Consider the following 18,295-nt stretch of genomic DNA (forward strand, 5'->3'; position numbering starts at 1 on the left):
AGGTAGCAACCCCCTTTGCGTGGAGGAGTTTTAAGAAGAACTTTGTTCAGTGGCTGAGTCTTGTGTTTGCTTTCCCCTGCCCCCTGCTTTAGAAGTTGCGTTCAATTTTAATTTTTTATTTGGTTGCTATGTTTTGCTAAAGACACATTTCAGATGATCTTCTGGCTGGTGCGCGGTGCTGGATTACGAGCCCTGGAGACAGCAGTCTTGCTTTATCCCCAGAACAGGTGCAGCAAGAGCAGTAGCATGGCCACATCTTCCCCAGCACACCAGGCTTTGGCTCACTCATCTTCCCTACAGTAAAAGGTTTGGGTCAATGTCCTCCCACGTTGGAGCCAAGAATCAGGGACTGAAGCCCCACCCCCTCCCCAGGCTGGCTCCTCCCACTTGAGCTGTCAATCTCTAGCCGCGCCCCCTTATAGATCTCAAATTGTCGCCTCACCTCTCTCAGTTATTGGCTCCTCCCCCTTCAGGTGCCAGTTTGTAGCCCCGCCCCCTGTTGCCTGTCACTGCCTACCTGCTGGTCTAGAAACCCCGCCCTTCTCCTCGTTGGCCACGCCCCCGTGCGCGCTGAGGTCAGACGCCGCGCGCTGTGGGCGGGGCCAGCGGCTGTCCCGGCCTGTGTGCGCCCCGTATCCGCCTGGGGCAGGGCCGCGGCCGGCGGGATGCGGGGAGCGGGGTCGCGGCGGGGGGCGCTGCCCCTGCTGCTCTTGCTGTGGGTGTGCGCGGCCGGGGAGCCGCCCGGCGAGGCCTGCGCCGCGCCCTGCTCCTGCCGCCGCGGCCTGCTGGACTGCAGCCGCCACCGCCTGCCGGGGGGGCCCGGCCCGGGCCGCCGGAGGATCCCGCCGCTGCCCGCCGGCACCACGGGCCTGTGAGTACGGGCAGGAGGGGGGCGTTGCTAGGGGGCCGTTGCTAGGGCGTCTGGCCCTGCCCCGCCTCTCTGCGCGCCAGGCCGCCCCTCGCTGCCCGCTCGGCGGGGCCCCCTTGTGCACCGGGCTTCAGCCCGTCCGGGCCCAGCTGCGCGGGCTGCCGGTGTCTGGCTCGCAACCCCCGTTGGTACTAAGCGCTGCAATTATGGGGCTGCTGAGCCGCCTTCCAATACCCAGTTATTTCTGCTGCCACCGACTGAGTAATGCAATGGCTAATTAAGTGAATTCAGACAAATCCCTTGTATCCTAAGGATACTGGGAGAGTCAGCCCAGGTGAGTGTGCCTCCGCTGTTGTCTTCAGAGAAATCAAAGGGAAGAATGCAAATAACCCCCAAATCACTGAATTATGTGGCAAATTCTGGAACCGTAGGCTGCTGGAAGGCCTTGACTGTGTAATGTGTGTGAGACTGTACAGAAAGGTCTGAATTCTAATAACCTATATATTTAATACAGGAGTGCATATCCATCTCATAGTCTGGATTGAACCATGTTTACATTTTCTGACGAATTGTCCAGGGCTTGCTAAATGCTCCGCAGGAGACATATTTCCTGCTACATATTAAGTTGAATAAATCAGCTGCACAGCTGTTAAAGCAGGTAGCTGTTTCTTTCCTTTGATTGAAATAAACTTTAAGAAGCAGAATTTATTTTGGAAAAGCATCATTGTTACATGTGGCTTCATTTTCTGAAACTTGTCATTTTTAGATGTGTCCTGCTTCTTGATCTTTGTTTAGCCAGGAAATTGACTTTAAGTGACAGTTAATCTTCCAAAATATATAATAAAACTGCAGTTTTCTTTTGTAGAATATATACTACAGATTATTTTAGCAATAGAAAGAGGTGTCTTGAGGTAATGCTTTTGTAGAAACTGAATCATAATGTATATAATCTGATATCTGGGGGAAAGAGAGATCGTTGTATTGTTGTGGTTGAGAAAGTGACTCAAATAATTAGTATTTTCATTGCTATAAAGTGCAAATTTGCTTTCCTTGACTGCCAAGAAAGGAGTGTTGAGTGAAGTTTCTGGTTTTAGTCTGATGGAGAAAAGACTGGATGTTAAGAACCTAAATACCTTTGTGGATCTGGGCCAAAGTTTGAGGAGAAATAAATGCCCTTACCTGTAAAAGAATGCGCAGGCCCTATCATGGACCAAAACATTGTCTCAGTTTCCCTGTGTAGATTAGGCCCAATTGTCTTATATTGGATTGATAAAAGGAGAATTTAAATGCTCTAGACTATTTAATAACATCTTTCTTTCACAGTCCATGGTATGAGGTAATGACTTGTTCTGAGTATCAGATTTGAAATGCCAATTCTAATCCCAGCTGATTCTGCCCTTCATCTTCTGGAAAGAGAGAAACTGAGATTCATGCAGTTAACTTTTCAATATCCCCTTGAAACCTGGGATCCAGTGTAGTCCACATGAATATATTAGAAAGCTACTAGTCCTTTCTAAAAAGTTGGATTTGACTTGTTCTTTGCCAATTTCTTTCTTCTCCCTGCACCACCTGACAGGACTGTGCTAGTTAGTGATTGCAATTCAATGGTGCTGCGTGCACATGTTTGTGAAGCTCTCTGGGATCCTATGAGTAGTAGCAATTGACTACTTTATTGGAACAACCTCTTTGGACATCTACAGATTTTAACTGTAATTAAAGCTAATATTGGGTACAGTGAAAATGTAACTACTTAATTTTTTTATTTGGCTAATCAAGGCATTTGCCAGTATCTGTAATAGTTTCGGTAAGCCAAAAAGTGTCTAATTCCCCTGGTATAGCTTTTGATAAAACTAGACAGATTATATGACTGTATGAAATTTGCATGGATTTCACACTTTAGGTGATAACATAAGCAATCATAGGTGTGGTATTGCAATCATTTTGACTGTTCTACTCTATCTTCTACCTGTACTTCAGCTTTTTTCCTATCCTCTTTACTAGATATAGAGATTCCCCCTTTAATAAATTCTTCCCCAACAGATGTGTCTGCCTGAACCATATGCTCCTTCACACCAGTCAGCTTTCCCCAACCCCTAGGTAAAAGACTGTAGGATATATTTTAAAATTTTACATGCCAGCAGTCTGGATCTGTTGTTTTGTTTGTTTTTTTTTAGGTGGAGCCCATCTTTCCTGAATAGACTTATCCTTTTCCCAAAAGTTCCTAATAAATCTAAAACTCTCCATCCCACACCATCATCTCCTCCAGCCATTTAGACCTTGCAGTTCTGCCTGTCTTTCTGACCCTGTGTGTGGAGCTGTAAGCATTTCAGAGGATGCTACCATGGAGTCTTGAACTTCAATCTCTTATCTAGGAGCCTAAAGTTGGCTCCCAGGACTTCTCTCCTACTCCTCCTTATGTCATTGGTACCCACACACACCGCAGTCACTGGTTCCTCTCCAGCACTGCACATACATCTGTCTAGATGTCTCGTGAGATCCCCGACCTTCACACCTGGCAGGCAATTTCATCCTCCTTAACAGCACAGAGGCTGTCAGACTAGGGGTGGGTGGAACTGGTCAGTTATGTCCTTGAAAGTCTCGTCCTTAGACACCATTGTCTTAAACATAAATACTAATTATCATTGCATAACGCGTACTGCTATATGGAAGAGAAGGGATAAAGTCCCATATCCACTAAGGTATTTAGGCTCCTAACTTTGATTGCAATCAGTAGATGTTAGGAACCTAAATAACTTTGTGGATCTGGGCCTGAGTTTGAGGGAAATCCAATGCCCTTGTGTATAAAAGGATGGGCAGGCCTTATCTTGGACCAAAATATTGTTAATTTCCCTATGTAGATTAGGCCCAGTTGACTTACACTGGATTGATGAAAGGAGAATTTAAATGCTCAGAACTGTTTAATAACGTCCATTTGGAAGATAAATGCAAAACCCATATTCAATTATCTATAACAAGTTCTGGAATCCCATAGCTTACGTACTTAGGGCTTGGCTACACTCGAAACTCCAAAGCGCCTCTCCCAGCGCTGCAGGTACTCCACCTCCCCGTGGGGATTAGCTTGCAGCGCTGGGAGAGCGTGGGGCACTGTTTACACTGGCGCTTTGCAGCGCTGTAACTTTCTGCGCTCAGGGGTGTGTTTTTTCACATCCTTGAGCGAGAAAGTTGCAGCGCTGTAAAGCACCAGTGTAGCCAAGGCCATAGTCATAAACAAAAATTGCTTGTGAAAAGCTGTAGGTTTGGCAGGAATCAGGGATCTGAACTATGAAAAGTAGGGCATGTCTGAGTTAACATGCTGTCTTCTGCCCACTACCCTGTAGATAGGTAATGCAACACAGAAGGTATGTTCCTTCCTTGCAGTAAGCAATAAGAACTGATAAAGGGAAGCTACGAAGTTGAGTTCAGCACACAAATACTGCCTGCTAACCAGGCTACTATAAGATTTAACAAACCTTGAAAACCACTACCAGTGTTTTTGGGAATGTCTTAACTCAGACTTTCTCCAAGGAAAATATTCTGTTCCTGAAGAATAACTGTAGTTTATCAGGTAGCTAATCACAAAAACAAAACAAAAAACATCTGTTTTATTTAATGAGGGCAAGTTTTCTAGCTTACAGAAGTACTTATGTAGTTCTCCAAGCAGATAAAGGGGTGTGTTTAAAACCTTCTTACAGAATGCAATGGAAAGAAGTGTTGTTGGCTCCTTTACAAGATTGTGCAATCTGACAAATGCTGTAAACAATAATTAAATATATGTTCTCTGTTACGGCTTTCAGCACAAAAAGCATCTAGGGTCAGGAACACAGCTACTTCCACAACTAGTCTAAGTGTTCTGGATCCAAGCAAAAAGCTATAATGCACAAAGCCATTCAATATTCATTTACCTGCATTTTTGTGTAAATTAAGAATTAAATCTCTTAACATGAAATAAATGTTGACACCTATGCATATTGACATCAGTTCTGCGTAAGGTGACCAGATGTCCTGATTTTATAGGAACAGTCCCGATTTTGGGGGCTTTTTCATATATAGGCATCTATTACCCCCTACCCTCTGTCCGGATTTTACACTTACTATGTGGTCACCCTAATTCTGCCCCTTCTTGCTTTAAAGGACCAGAAATTCTTATCTTTGCCTAAATTTTTCCCAAACTATTGGCGGATAAAGGTTCTAGCAGGCTTCCCCCCCCCCCCTTCCTGGGTAAATGAATTCTAAAAATGTGGGCTTGTTATAAAGTGTTAAGAAAGCCATCATTCCAAATGTTTCTCTTGGGAGGCAAGGCGAGGGAGAACATGGTTACCTATGATGCAGTATCCCTAGTATTGATTAGGTTCCATGGATTGTGTGGAAGACAAGCACTAAAGCTAAAGATCTTTAAATCAGCATAACTCTCACCAAAGAGTTTTAAAAGCAACTGGAGTAGCTGTGGGGGCCATTTAGAACTCTCAGAACACTAGGGAAGTTCAAGAGGACTGGAAGAAAAGTAACATTGTGCCAATATTTTAAAAAGGATAAACACGGTCTGCTTCCTAGGCCTGATAGCCTATCTTGTGGGGGGAAGGGGGGGAATAATGAAATGGCAGATTCAGGACTCCATTAATCAGTAATTAAGAGGGTAATATAATGTCAGTCAATGTGGATTTATGAGAAGTACTTTGACAAGATCTATAAAAGCAGCAAAGAATCCTGTGGCACCTTATAGACTAACAGACGTTTTGGAGCATGAGCTTTCGTGGGTGAATACCCACTTCCTCAGATGCATGTAATGGAAATATCCAGGGGCAGGTATATATATGTGTGCTAGCAAGCAAGCTAGAGATAATGAGGTCAGTTCAATCAGGGAGGATGAGGCCCTGTTCTAGCCCAAGATCTATCATGTTTTAAGATTGCAGGCTTGATAAAGGGAATAGTATTGATTTAATATACTTGGACCTCTGTAAGGCATTTAACTTGGTACCATGTGGCACTTTGATTAAGAAACTGGAATGAGAGAAAATCAACACACATTAAATGATTTAAAAACTGGATAATGCATTGATATAATGTAACTGTAAATGAGGAATCCTCATCAGTATAGTGTGTTTCTAGTAGGGCCCTACACTATTTAATCAGTGATCTGGGAGACAACAAAATCATTGCTGAAAGTTTGCAGATGACTCAAAGATTGGAGGAGTAATAAATAATGAAGACAGGTCACTGATTCAGATCGAAATAGATTGCTCAGTAAACTGAGCAAAGGGTTTTGGTTTTTTTTGTATTTTTTAAAAGGTATTTTCAGTTGGAGCTGAGTAACACATTTTTCAGCCAAAACGTTTTGGGAGAGAAATGGTGGCTTGGCAACACCAAAACATTTAGTATATATACTAGTTTCAATGACTTGTTTGTCAGGAAAAAAAAAATATTATTTTGTACACTTTTTCAAAACACAATATTTTGATTTTTTTGGACTTGAAATGAATTTCACTTCAAAATATTCTTTAATTGTATTAAAAATCAAGATATAAAAATAGTCAAACAAAACGCTTAGGTTTTAAAAATGAAACACTTTTTGTATGACCTGAAACACATTTTTAACTCTTCAGTTAACTGAAATTTTTTTTAAAAATTGGTTTTTCAGTTCAGCTTGAGACAGTTTGTTTTAGAATGTTCAGAATTACCAGGAAATTGAAAAATTGGTTCTTCTCACAGCTCTGGTTTCTGTGTGGCCAAATGCAAGGTCATATGTAGGAACAGAGAATGTAGGCCATATGTACGGGGAGGGGAGATCTATCTTGGGACAGAGTCTGAAAAAGATATAAGAGGGAGTCATGATGGATAAGCAGCTGAAGATGAGCTTCCAGTGTGATTCTAACTAAAAAGACTAATATAGTTCTTGACTGTATAAATAGGGGGCTGTCAAACAGAAGCAGGGTGATCTTATTACCTTTCTATGGCACTGGTGAAACACTGCTGGAATACTGTGTCCAATTCTGGTGTCCACAACTCAGGAAGGAAGTTGAAAAAATGGAGAGAGTTTGATTAAAGGACATGCCATGTAGTGAAAGACTCAAGGATCTCAGTCCATTCAGCTTATCAACGAGAATGTTAAGGGGTGACTTGATTAGTCTATAAGTATTTAAATAGAAATCTGATAATAGTGATCCCTTCAATCCAACAGACAAAGATATAACAAGATCCAATGGTTGGAAGTTGAAGTTAGACAAGCAGACAACATATTAAGAAATAAGGTACAAATTTTTAAGTCAGGGTAAGTTACCAGGGGGCATGCTGGTTTCTCCATTACTTGTACTTGATTTACAAGAACATCAGTAGTTTTCTGAAAGATGTGCTGTAGTTCATCCACAGCTATTGGACTTTAAGCAGTAATTAATTCAGTAAAGTCTTATGACTTGTGTTATGCAGGAGATCAGACTAGATGATGATTCCTTCTGTCCTTATAATTTATTGGAGTTGGCACGGAGGAATCAATGGAGCTGCCATCTAGTGGAATGCATCTGACAGGTAAGCCAGGGAATGACATCTGATTTGACATCAGGCAAGTGAACTGACATACCTATCCATTTTATTGTTGGAGAAAAGATTTGGAGACTACACTTCTGGAGGGTGAATCTGAAGTACAACATGTTCATATAGTTGTGGTCAGATCGAGCTTACCATACTTTCCACACTGTGGACTTAAGACTGTATCTTTATGTATCATTAAACGATATCAGATGTTAAACATTATATGCTTAAGGAATGAGAATATTGTAGTCATATCAAACTCGAACATCTACTTATTCAGTTACATTGGATTTGGATCATTCTCCAGGACTTATAAAGACATCAGTTTGGTATGTGTGTTTCCTCTTATTTACTTAACAGATAAAAAATAGTTCAGCTCACAGTGAATGTTTAGATGACTTATATACCACACAAGATGAATCTTTAAAATACAGTGATTACATGGAGCAGTGTGCATACTGCAAAACATGAACTTCACAGTGCAAATCCAAGCATATTTAAGACAGCAGATTTTTTTTCAGGACAAGGAAGTACAAATTATACTTAGTTTAGGATGAAAGCAGAAAGTCTTATCTGTGTGACTGAATAATTTGTTCATTGTTTGGAAGGTCAAACTTGTTTGATCGTGAAATGTAAAATGTTAGAAAAACCAAATGATCTATTTGAAAATGAATGGCATAAGGAATAGTTGGTGACTAGTTATAAAAAGTGTCCAAAATTATGCTCTAAGGCAGTGTTTCCCAAACTTGGGACACTGCTTATGTAGGGAAATCCCCAAGTGGGCCGGGCCAGTTTGTTTACCTGCCACGTCCTCAGGTTCGGCTGATTGCAGCTCCCACTGGCCACAGTTCGCTGCTCCAAGCCAATGGGAGTGGCTGGAAGCGACATGGGCCAAAGGATGTGCTGGCCACCATTTCCAGCAGCTCCCATTGGCCTGGAGGAGTGAACCGCGGCCAGTGGGAGCCGCGATGGCTGGACCTGCAGGCGCGGCAGCTAAACAAACCAACGCGGCCTACCAGGGGCTTTCCCTACACAAGGGGCGACCTCAGTTTGGGAAACACTACTCTAAGGCACCAAATGCAAAAGTTCTTGAAAAAGCAGGTAGTCTTACTTCAATATCTTGTCAATGAAAACCCATTTTGCAATTTTGATCTACTTCTTAATAAACACCTTGCTTTAGAACTTTAAATTTATATCTCCACAATAATCTTAATGAGACCAGTCAGAGCCTTTGGCATAATATCATTTGGTAGACAATCAGACATTAGAATTTGACTGGTTAAACTGTGGGCTTTGTTGAGGGTCAGATTATATTAATAATCAAGGTGATAAACTATTTGCTGTTATGCTTTAATTAATCTCCTGTGCCCATCATATTGCAAGTTTATTGCCCCACTGCGAGGCCCAACGTATTCCTGCAGTAAATCTCTTCTGAATTATTTGCTGGAAAATAGTTATTCTAAACATTTGAATCTGTCATTTCCTTACATTTTTATAACTTTATTAGCGGAAACTTTCCTGCTTTGGCACTCCAGGATTCATTTAATTAGTTTCATCATGTATTATAAAAAGGGAGTTTAATGAAGTGAAGAATGGTTCAAGCTAGTGTCATTGATAGCATAACAGCAGGTGAGAAGTCTCTTTTGGCAAATTTAGTCACTGAAGAACTACACAAATCTATAGGAAGGCTAGAGCTTTCTAGCCTTGCCAAGCAGGGTAAATCCATAGTAATACTTTCCTAGATGCTTTTTCTCAATACCTGTTTATTTCATGAACTGTTCTAGCTTGCTTGCAAGTTGTGGCTATTAATTAACCAGGCCTTTTTGCAGTGCCCGTGTGCATTTTGAACTGACTCTAAATGATGAATCTAGTGCATCCTGGCATTGAAAGCCCAGGAAGTGCCTTGGACTCTTGGATCACAAGATTAACACACTGGATTATACCTGGCTAGGTTTTATGTTGCATCTCAAGAGGCTTTTTGCTCCTCTCACATCTCCTGAAAATAAGGGATTTTGTTAATGGTTCCTGATGGGAAAACAATAAAAGATCTGATGTAGATTGGCATATTTGTCCAAGGCTGGCAGAATTCAATGGTCAAATGTCAAAGGTAGAAAATAAGTGAAATAGTCTGTTAGAAGAACAAGGATGCTGAATCTGCAACCAGGAGCCCAATGGAAATGCAAGCTGGTTCCTGTGAGACCAGAAATTTACTTTTTACTTTCCTTATCCATTAGTCTTTGGTAACTATAGGTATGCTCCTTACAGCATAGGTTTCCACAAGTGCAGAATAAAGATCTGTATTTTTAGAATGCAGTGGGATTAGGGGAACAGAATCCTAATTTTTCATTTCTTAAAAGTCACTAGGAATTCGTCAACTTCCTTTAAACTATGGCTTTCCTAGATTTTCTCACCGTATTAGCAAAAAGAACAGGAGTACTTGTGGCACCTTAGAGACTAACAAATTTATTTCAGCATGAGCTTTTGTGAGCTACAGCTCACTTCTTTGGATGCATAGAATGGAACACACAGACAGGAGATATTTATACATACAGAGAACATGAAAAGGTGGAAGTATGCGTACCAACAGGAAGAGTCTAATCGGTTGAGATGAGTTATCAGCAGGAGAAAAAAAAATACCAGAAAACTTTTGAAGTGATGATAGAAGGTGTGAGGAGAACTTAACATAGGGAAATAGATTCAATTAGTGTAATGACTCAACCATTCTCAGTCTCTGTTTAAGCCTAACTGAATTGTATCCAATTTACATATTAATTTGAGTTCAGTCTCTCTTTGGAGTCTGTTTTTGAAGTTTTTTTTGTTGCAAAATTGACACCTTCAAGTCTGTCACTGAGTGGTTAGAGAGGTTGAAGTGTTCTGCCACTGGTTTTTGAATGTTATGATTCCTGATGTCAGATTTGTGTCCATTTATTCTTTTGCATAGAGACTGTCCGGTTTGGCCAATGTACATGGCAGAGGGGTATTACTGGCACATGATGGCATATGTCACGTTGGTAGATGTGCAGGTGAACGAGCCCCTGATAGCGTGGCTGATGTGATTAGGTCCTATGATGGTGTCACTTGAATAGATATGTGGACAGAGCTGGCATCGGGCTTTGTTGCAAGGATAGGTTCCTGGGTTAATGTTTATGTTGTATGGTGTGTGGTTGCTGGTGAGTATTTGCTTCAGGTTGGGAGGCTGTCTATAAGCGAGGACTGGCCTGTCTCCCAAGATCTGTGAGAGTGAGAGATCATCTTTAAGGATAGGTTGTAGATCTTTGATCATGCGCTAGAGAGGTTTTAGTTGGGGGCTGTAGGTGATGGCTAGTGGCGTTCTGTTATTTTCCTTGTTGGTCCTGTCCTGTAGAGGTGGCTTCTGGGTACTCTTCTGGCTCTATCAATCTGTTTTTTCACTCCAGCAGGTGAGTATTGTAGTTTAAGAATGCTTGATAGAGATCTTGTAGATGTTTATCTCTGTCTGAGGGATTGGAGCAAATACGGTTGTATCTTAGAGCTTGGCTGTAGACAATGAATCGTGTGGTGTATCCTCCATGGAAGCTGGAGGCATGTAGGTAAGTATAGCGGTCAGTGGGTTTCCGGTATAGGGTAGTGTTTGAGGCCATCGCTTCACCATATGAGGTATAAGATGAGTTCAGAAACTGTGTGGGTTTGGGGGGTGGTTGCTTTTTTTGTTTTGTTTTGTGGGGGGGCAGGGGCGGGAGAATCTTAATTAGCTGCAGCACAGTATTAAGAACAGGAGTACTTGTGGCACCATAGAGACTAACAAATTTATTTCAGCATAAGCTTTTGTGTAGTGCCAGGTAGTTCTCTAACAGTGTCTCAGCTACAGAGTAGCTTTTTACTGAAATTAGCATACATTCCCATGGTAGCAATATGAATCCCCAGGGAACAAAAAAATACAAGGTCCAGAGCTTGCTATATTCAGTTCTATGTCAGTGCCAAGAAAGCGCTGCTAGTCTGAGGATCCAGTAAGACTTGTAATACACTTGTCCTGATGGTTTGTTTCAAGTGTACTCAAACTGCTTCATAAAGTAACCCTCTTTCTAATACAGAGACTGTCTTGTGGTGATCTCCCTCTTCTCATCCCTCTTATGACTGAAAAATTCTCTAGAGCAACTGCAACAATTGCTGACATGGAAAGGTGATATTAGAAAGTTATTTATTGCTAATAGTAGTTACAGCATGAAATGAGGATGTAGCGCCATATGAGCAGGCAGCTCTCTGCACACCAGTAGTCCAAAGAGTAAATCTTAAACTCTGCTGTAGAATAATAGAAAGCTGTGCAGCTCATCATTCGCTTCCAAGGTGTAGGACCTTTTTCACATCATTCCAATTATCATTTGTTCTAGTCACTATCTCAGGCTGTTAGCTCTACGAATCAGTGGTGTAGTTATGTCCTTTCTGAAAGTTTAGAGAGACAGATTTCAAATTACATTGAACGTAATCTCTGGGTATGGCTACACTTGCAGCTGTACAGCGCTGCCGCTGGAGCAGTGCTTTGAAGTGCGAGCGTGGTCGCAGCGCGAGCGCTGGGAGAGAGCTCTCCCAGCACTGCAGGTACTTCACCTCCCTATGGGGATTAGCTTACAGCACTGAGAGCTGCGCTCCCAGCGATGGGGCACTGTTTACACTGGCACTTTACAGCGCTGTAACTTGCTGTGCTCAGGGGGGTGTTTTTTCACACCCCTGAGCGAGAAAGTTGCAGCGCTGTAAAGCGCCAGTGTAGCCAAGGCCTCTGACTTGAGAAACTAGTGGCAATGACTGCTAAAATCATTAAATTAAGGGGCAAGATTTGTTTAGTCTCCATCACCTAGTCAATTCCTGGTTCCTTGTCTTTGATGGCTACTCAAGTGGTGGCTTTTGTGTGTGAACTCTGCTGTCTGTGGAAGCAGACTGAAGCCACCAGACCTCTTTCAGACACTGAACAGCTTTCATAAAGCTCTAGGTGACCACAAGTCTGTGCTGGAATTGAGCAACAGGTTCTAACTCGCAATCAGTCGCTCAAACCATTCAATTTCCAGATTATCCTTAGTTTCTTGACATGATTTGAAAAGTAGGATTTCACCCTGTGAGAACAAGGTTAATGAGTGGATAAATCTGTGGGACTGAATTTGTCTGCTTTCTGCTATTCTTCCATGGATGTGTAATTGACTTACTCTTGCCATGATCAAAATGTTTGTAATTCATCTGCTGTGTTGTTTTTAATACTGTTGTGGTGAGCATACCTGTTAGTGCCAGAGAGAGTTGCACTCAATACAGATAATCAGATGGAAGAGAAGGCAGTTGGTCTTAATATTTTGCTGCTTCGCTCTTACTATTGACAAGCAGCATGTGGTGCAGAAACGCTGTGTGAAAACAATTCTGCAAAAGAGTTCTCTTACAGGAGCCATTTGCATCTCAGTTACTATTCAGGTAATGCTACAGAATGCTGGATACAAATATGCTGTCTATAGTCTCTTACAAATGAAGAAGAAATCCTGGCCCCATGAAAGTTGACAGAGAGTCTTGCTACTGGTTTCCATGTGGACAGGATTTTACCTGTGTTTCATGGACTCCTCAGAAGGAGAAAAATGTCACTTGTATTCATCTATTTCTGAGAGTATCTCTAAATTTTATTTGAAGCGCCAAATTCTCATTCACAAGCCTGTTTGGATTTCTGCATGCCGTATCTAAATAAATTATGTACATCCCAGTGGTACTAAAGAGTGACATTAACAGCAAGTGTGACCGCATGATACCAAGAATTTTTATAATTCATCATTTTTTTACACTTACGTCACTACAGATTTAGCATGAGTGGGAGTTAAGTTCATAACACTAAAAGCCATTTCTTCTTCACAAAGACATGTTTTCATTATTCACTCTATAAATACTCAAATAGCATTGGGGTTTCTAGAGGCTGGAGTGGTGAAAGAAATTAAGATTCATTAGTAACTGAGTGTCTAGGTGGCAACAATCTGGTGTTGTAACAGGTTAAATTAATCAGGGATATTGATTACATTGTAGCAGCTCTGGAAGAGGAAGGTGTCTGAGACAGCTGTGGCAGGTCAGGTATATTTAGAAGCTTAAATGAGGGATCTATGAGTGGTGAGACCTGTCTGGTGAGTTCGGGTACATGGAACTCATGGCCACCAGATGTTGTTGCCAAGAATTTAGCAGGATTAAAAAAATTTAGCATGCAACATCCACAGCTACATTAGATAAGATTAAAAACATTGTAAGAAATATACACCCTCACTGTTCAGGTTACAGCCACTATGCACCTGGATTTGGGATGTAATGTTCCATGTGGGTCAGTAGTTCATAATTCTCATTTATGGTGTTCCTTGAAATTTCTTTTGAAGCAGCTGGGATTGGCCATCAGAATAGATAGGATACTCGGCTAGACTATCTCTAGCCCTCTGGCACATTTGACTTCCAGAGTTAGCAAACAATTGGGGAAGTTTTTAGTCCACAGGCTATGTGATGTTGACGATCAGAGCACAAACAGCCAGTAAACATCAGTTTCGAGAGAGAGGCTATCATTTTAGAATGAGAAGTAAATTATTCTGTTACTGCTGTGGCCCCTCCTGATTCATGTTATGGCATTTTCACTCTCAGTTCATGAGAAAATTGAAGTGAGGTAATGGTGCAGGTCACCATGTGATTGATCAATCTGCAAAAATATAATGAGTTTTTCCATGTGTGGCAACTGAGAACTTATTTGCACTTGTCAGAACTTCCTACACTCAAGCTAAAACAAGCCTGCATGCAAGAAAAATCCATTTGCTTGAGTGCACTTATCAATCTTTCTGACTTCCCCCCACTTGCTAATATTTCTATATAATGTGATATGTGCTTGTTTTACTGTAAGTGTTTAGTGACATTGTGTGCACCATGCCTTGCCCTCCCCATCCTCCAGGAGGTACACATAAGATTTGAGGCCAGCTGTTGTCTTTGGATGCAACAGTCTCAAACATTCAAAACAAACTGCATAATTTCAGATAATGCCTTTTTTTGTCTTCAACTAAATTCTGACTTGAGAGAGAACCAGGTTTTCAGGAAAGTACATGCATCTCTGGTTAGACTGTGTCCCATTCAGTTTTGAAGCATAAATAATATTCCCAGATTCTGGCATAAAATTAAGCTCAGAAGTTTTTTTGAGGACTCCAGTAAGGATTTTTAAGATCCCATTCGGTGTTTATCCCAAATACCCATCTCTCTCTTTATTGATGGAAATAAGGTTAGTGTCTGCCACAACTATCATCTGTGGTGTAGGGAAACGTTAACAAATAAGGTTTCAGATGTGAGCTCACTCAAACTGGAAAGTTGTTAAAATGCTAAAGGACTGTGAAATCATGGAATTCACTTTAAATGTTGGAAATCATGTTATATTCAAATTTGGTATTTTATAAAGGGAATCATCCTTTCTCTTTAAACAAAAACAAAACCCACTCTTGGCTACTAATGTGCAAGCCTAATTTAAGCATGGCGTGTGTGATTGCACTTGAAGATTCTATTTAGAAACTATGCAGTTGCTTGTTCCATGGGTCAAATTGCTTATAGGCTTATGCACCAGCTCTTTCTGATGTGCTTGTAACTCATACAGCCTATATTTGTAGCCTCTATTAATCACTTAAGCTTTTATAAGCAATGTATAAAGTGTGACTGTGTGTGTTATATCTGAGAAGAATGCCTCTCTAGCAAAAGGAGAGCTACTATTGCTGATACCACCTTAATTTAACTGTATCATGCATAAAGCTATAATGAAAGTTCAGGGTGAAAGTATCCAGTACTTCACTGATAGGCAGGTGTGACTCAAGCTAGTTGAGACAGAACTTTCTATTTTAATAAAGACATTGTTGAAACATATAGACAGATGTCATTGGTGTGCTTGCTAGGGGGAGATAAACCGTTACCATTTCTGTTATCTGTCCTGTTTCACAAAGTTGCTGTTGTTGCCAGCCCTGTTCTAATATACCATGTTTGGACTGTCAGCACAAGCTGCCTGGGTTTCATCTTTGCCGTGGATAGAAGCCAAAATGCATCAACAAGGTGGATTTAAAAAAAATATTTTAATGCAACCTTATTATGGAGCGACAGTTCTCTCTCTCTCTCTCTCCATAGTTAAGGCTAGAATCACATTTCTCTTGTCAGCCTGATTTTGGTAATTGTTGTAAGTCACATCAGCCTCAGAATAGATAGTCCCTGCTCCAAAGAGCTTACAATCTTACTATATGCTTGTCCAGTGTCCCGCACGTCAGTTTGGGTTTGTAGGCCCCATTGTATAACAATCGACACGTTAGGTCTGAGGAAAAAGTAGAGCATTTTACAAAATGTGAAGTGAATTGGGATAAGACTTAATTTTTCCTGTTTTTCTGTTTACCAAACTCTTACATTCCCTTCCTACTGTTCCATTTGTCCTCCCTTTTCCTCACTAGTGTAGTCTGTAAACAAAAACAAACTGGAGCTAAAACAGTGCTTCTGAATGTGCCCTAGTTTCTTTTTTCCTATCTTTTGTTTGACTCCTCCTTATGTGCTCTTTGTGCAGGGATTGTTCTTCAAAATAACTCGCCTTAACTGCTAAGATATATGTATCTGTCAAGGGTTTTACCATTGGGGAGGGTGAGAAAACAGGGTCACTACTGCAAAAACCTTCCCAGAGGCACTGCTGGAATCTTAAAAGGGTATTGTCAGCACATCTTTTGAAGGTGTGGGGAGCCTTTCCTAGTGAGCTTTGGAAAACTGCCATTAAACTTCCAAAAAGTGCTCATGGCAAATATGTCATATGATCTCTTTATCTGTCAACCCATATTTATTTTAAAAAACAAAGAGTTAGTCCACTAATGGCAGAAAGAGCTAGATTTTTTTTCCAAGTAATGAATATAGTAAGCTTAGAGGGAACCCTTCTTATTGTTTGTTTGGTGTAATATGGATAATATGTTCCAAAAAAAAAAAAATGAAAGTGGATTTGAACTGCTTGTGAATTTTAGTGAAACAACTTGTCATGTACAGCACAACTACTTGGGTCCAGACTATAGAATAATCTCTTATTTCTCTTTATTCTCCAGGGATTTAAGTCATAATCACTTACTGTCCTCTAACTGGAGCATTGATTTGTCTAATCACACACTGCAAGAAGTGTAAGTTAATCTAAGTTATCATTGTTTGTTTATTTTAAACACTTCGTTGCAGAGTTCTTACATGTTCATATTTAGGATTTTAACTTGACAATTTCTAAGATCTGATTCCTAAGGCACATCAGGATGGTCTGAATTACTAAAAAATATCTGAAGCAAGGTAGCAGAAATTGACAGCCCTATTTTAGTAGCACAGTATGTGTAAGGCAGAGATGTTCCACCCTCAGAACCACATTTCAGCAGGAAGCGTAGAAATCTAGTACTCATTCCATTATTTTAAAATAGAAATAGGGCATCACTTTGTTTTGAATGTAGCTAATTTTTAGATGCCATTAAATTAAATTACCTAAAGCAGTTCTGTGTTTTGGATTGCTGAATCTTCCAAACTTTTGTTACTAAACTAGCTCTTAAGGGGTCTACTAGCACTGTCTACTGCAAAAGGTCATTCATGTAGCTAAAGTGTTCACAATGCTATAGTATCAAGAGAAATGTTTAAGTTGTTCAGCTCTCTAGAATGGCTTTTCCCTTTTTGAAGTGTCAGTAAAGAAATCTGTTTTTCAGGAAGATGAATTACAATGAGCTAAGTGAAATTCCCTACTTTGGAGAACCAACTGCTAATATTACTATTCTGTCATTGTAAGTAAATATTTAAAGAGTTGAAAAAATTGCTTTCTCTTATAAGCAAGTGAAAAAGTTAGTCTCAAAGGAATTGAAAGCAGATAATTTTTAAAAAACTAAACTTGTTTAAATATCTTTATTTAAAATGCTTCAAGGTAGATGTACAACACTTTTTTTTTTTTAAAAGCACACAACCCCACAAAAAACAGTAGTAACGCAATTGACCAAAAGTTAACTCTAAATCACCTGCGAATGCAAGCTACTGGGAGTGCAGAGCGGGGAGAGGAGAGTGTGTGGAGGATTTCTGTCGTGCAGTCTGATAAACAAGCCTGAGGTGCTTTGATGCAGGGGGGAAGGGGTGTCTGTTCCAGACTCAAGGATTCCCACAGGAAACAGCTTACCTCCAGCCCCCCAGAGGCTAAAGTCTGACTGTTATAAAAAGCACCTTTACTGTCAGGATGGTTGTGGGGAGGAGACATCCAACATTGCCAAGACCTGAAATAAGGTTTTATGGATCTTAACACCCGGAAAGGTACATTAGATTTTTTTTAACTCAGACATGGGTTATTAATCCTAATCCTTGGACCCCTAATTATAGCTAGTTATGTTGCTCATTCCTAGTGGCGTTCTGGTGATTGTCCTCACATTGCTGTTTCTTTTGTTTGTAGAGTACACAATACAATTCCACAGATAAATGCAGAGCAGCTTGAACTTTACCTTTCATTGGAGAACCTAGACCTTAGCTCTAACCTCATATCAGAAATTAAAGCTGCTTCATTCCCACGAATGCAGTTGAAGTACCTGTAAGTATGATGAGGTAACTGATCTGTAGTCTGCTGAAAGTACATAGTTACATTGTAGTACAACCTAACATCACCTTTTTTCCCCATGGTAAAAAAGGATATGAGAACTAATGGCTGGGCTAAGGAGTCAGAAGAAGCCTTTTTTCCCACCCAGGCTGAATTGTTGACCAGCCACGTGCTTCTTATGTAGGCAATGTTATAAACGTGTTTTGTACTTTACATGCCGATAGGAATCATGATCCCTTGCCTCAAAGAGCCTTACGGTCAAAGGTCCCATCTGTAGTATAGAGCATAGAGCAACGTGTCCCTCTGAACTGTACAGCTGCAAATGTAGATAGGACAAAATC

The 18,295-nt window shown here is 40.8% G+C and overlaps 1 protein-coding gene across 5 annotated transcripts in view; it reads left to right on the forward strand.

Annotated features, from left to right (window-relative positions):
• The first annotated feature begins 809 nt into the window (after positions 1–809).
• The window catches only part of LRIG2 (leucine rich repeats and immunoglobulin like domains 2), an 80,539-nt gene continuing 63,053 nt past the window's right edge, over positions 810–18,295 (forward strand). For 4 of the 5 annotated variants that reach the window (XR_004000285.1, XR_004000287.1, XR_004000284.1 and 1 more), the window contains exons 1-4: positions 860–871; positions 16,459–16,530; positions 17,089–17,163; positions 17,814–17,948. Coding sequence is in view for 1 of the 5 variants with exons in the window: in XM_030561753.1 (XP_030417613.1) it covers positions 17,093–17,163; positions 17,814–17,948 (206 nt within the window). In the remaining 4 variants the exon portion in view is untranslated. Of the gene's footprint in view, positions 872–16,458; positions 16,531–17,088; positions 17,164–17,813; positions 17,949–18,295 lie in introns of all 5 variants that reach the window. The other variant, XM_030561753.1, reaches the window with a different exon arrangement.

This window comes from Gopherus evgoodei, chromosome 4, assembly GCF_007399415.2.
Source record: "Gopherus evgoodei ecotype Sinaloan lineage chromosome 4, rGopEvg1_v1.p, whole genome shotgun sequence".
In the NCBI taxonomy this organism is placed as follows: domain Eukaryota; kingdom Metazoa; phylum Chordata; order Testudines; family Testudinidae; genus Gopherus; species Gopherus evgoodei.